Source organism: Cyprinodon variegatus, unplaced genomic scaffold (assembly GCF_000732505.1).
Source record: "Cyprinodon variegatus isolate N-32 unplaced genomic scaffold, C_variegatus-1.0 Scaffold2002, whole genome shotgun sequence".
In the NCBI taxonomy this organism is placed as follows: Eukaryota; Metazoa; Chordata; class Actinopteri; order Cyprinodontiformes; family Cyprinodontidae; genus Cyprinodon; species Cyprinodon variegatus.
Window position 1 is genome coordinate 41,960 of NW_015152455.1, and position 1,696 is coordinate 43,655.

General features: G+C 41.7%; 1 protein-coding gene across 1 annotated transcript in view; it reads right to left on the reverse strand.

The window, feature by feature from the left end:
• idh1 (isocitrate dehydrogenase 1 (NADP+)) overlaps window positions 1-1,696 on the reverse strand; it is a 22,867-nt gene that overhangs the window by 15,971 nt on the left and 5,200 nt on the right. The window contains exon 2 of the mRNA XM_015405114.1: window positions 821-961. Coding sequence (XP_015260600.1) covers window positions 821-942 — 122 coding nt within the window. The 5' untranslated portion in view covers window positions 943-961. The remainder of the gene's footprint in view (window positions 1-820; window positions 962-1,696) is intronic.

Here is a 1,696-nt window from a genome sequence, read left to right on the forward strand (position 1 = left end):
AATCCTATTGTACACAATCAGATATACCTGATAACAGCCAGCAGCAGACTACAAAAAAAAAAAAAATCTTCACTTATCACATAGTAATAAATTATTAATATCAAAAATGAATTTCTGTTTTTTCTTTTTACATATTTTGTTAAAAGGCCAAATAAGGACTTCAAACAAAAAAAAAAATAATTTTCTGTTTTGTTTTATTCTTGGATCTTTAAAGGGTTAAACCTTGCGGTTTCGTTGTAGCTGCATGCAACGATTGAAAATATTGCACAATGTATACCCGGCTTAACCTGATAAACGATGTTTCTGTTTTATTTTTATCTGCTCCTCTTCATGTTTTATATCTGGGCGATGAGACGCCATTAATCTGTTCAAGCACTCTGATGTGCAACCTTCTCATTTACTTAGAAACCCTTTGCCACCATATTTGGCGTCTCTCTGATGGCGCTACAATGTTTGACTCTTTTTTCCCTCCCTCTTCATTTTGCTCTCAGGAGAAATATGCTCTCTCTTCTGCGCTCCTGGTTCTGATTGGTCAGCTACCTTGAACCCGCCCCTTTATATATGTGAATTCACAGATTAATGATCAGTGTAATCTGGATTACGTTAACGAGCTGATTACCAGCTTGGTGGTACCGCTGATGGTGATTGCCGTTAATGTGGACTGGTTGTAACTGGATAGACTGGGAGCTCGTTTCAAGGTACGGACCTCCGGTCTCCGTTCACAAGCAACACGATAAATGAGCATCAAACACGATGAAACCAAATGAGCTGCAGACACCCAACAGCAAACCTCCCAGTGACGATGCCCTGATGCTCTCACCTGTGCAGGTCCAGCTCCAGGTATGGGAAAATCAGCTTGTCCTTAATCAGCTCCCAGATGACCCGAGTCATCTCATCTCCCTGCATCTCCACCACGGATCCGGCTTTAATCTTCTGAGACATCTTAGCAGAAACACAGACGCTGCAGGAAAAACAAAAAAACAAGAGATTTGTTCACTTAAATATATATAAACTGAGACTATTTAAAAAGGAGGTGCATGCTAAACAGAGATACGCAGCGAAAGCAGGTGTGGCTGATTAGATACTAAAGACTCGGCCCTTTTCTAATCAAGGATTACATAAACGCTAACATAGCAGCAATGCAAACATGACAGTTTTCCTTCTGGGCAAAGTAAAGGAGAGAAGATGACTAAGATCAGCTGGTTAGAAACATCATGGTAGTTTGAGATTTTTAGAGACTTTAAATCGGTCCGTCATGGGCGATGTCAGCGGCCGTTTGGCAATTTCACAGCTGAGGCAGAATATAAAGTTGCTCTTTGAGGAAAACACACAGACTGCTGTTGTGGATGCTAACCCCATTAGCGGTGCAGCGGCTTTAAATATCAGCTCTGCAATCAGCATATATAACTTCAAAACATTTGTTCTGAAGTTATACTGGTGAGATCCTTTTTTCAACTGGGCCTCAGCAGATGGCCGCTCACACTGAGCCTGGTTCTGCTGGAGGTTTCTTCCTGTTCCAAGGGAGTTTTTCCTCTCCACTGTCGCTACAAGCATGCTTAGTGTGAGGGATCTGCGGGTTTACTAGTGGTTCCTAGAATTTCTAAAATTAGTTATAGTTAGAGTGGCTCAGGTTATCCTGAGCTATCTCTATAGTTCAGCTGCTATAGGCTTAGACTGCTGGAGGACATAGGGACCC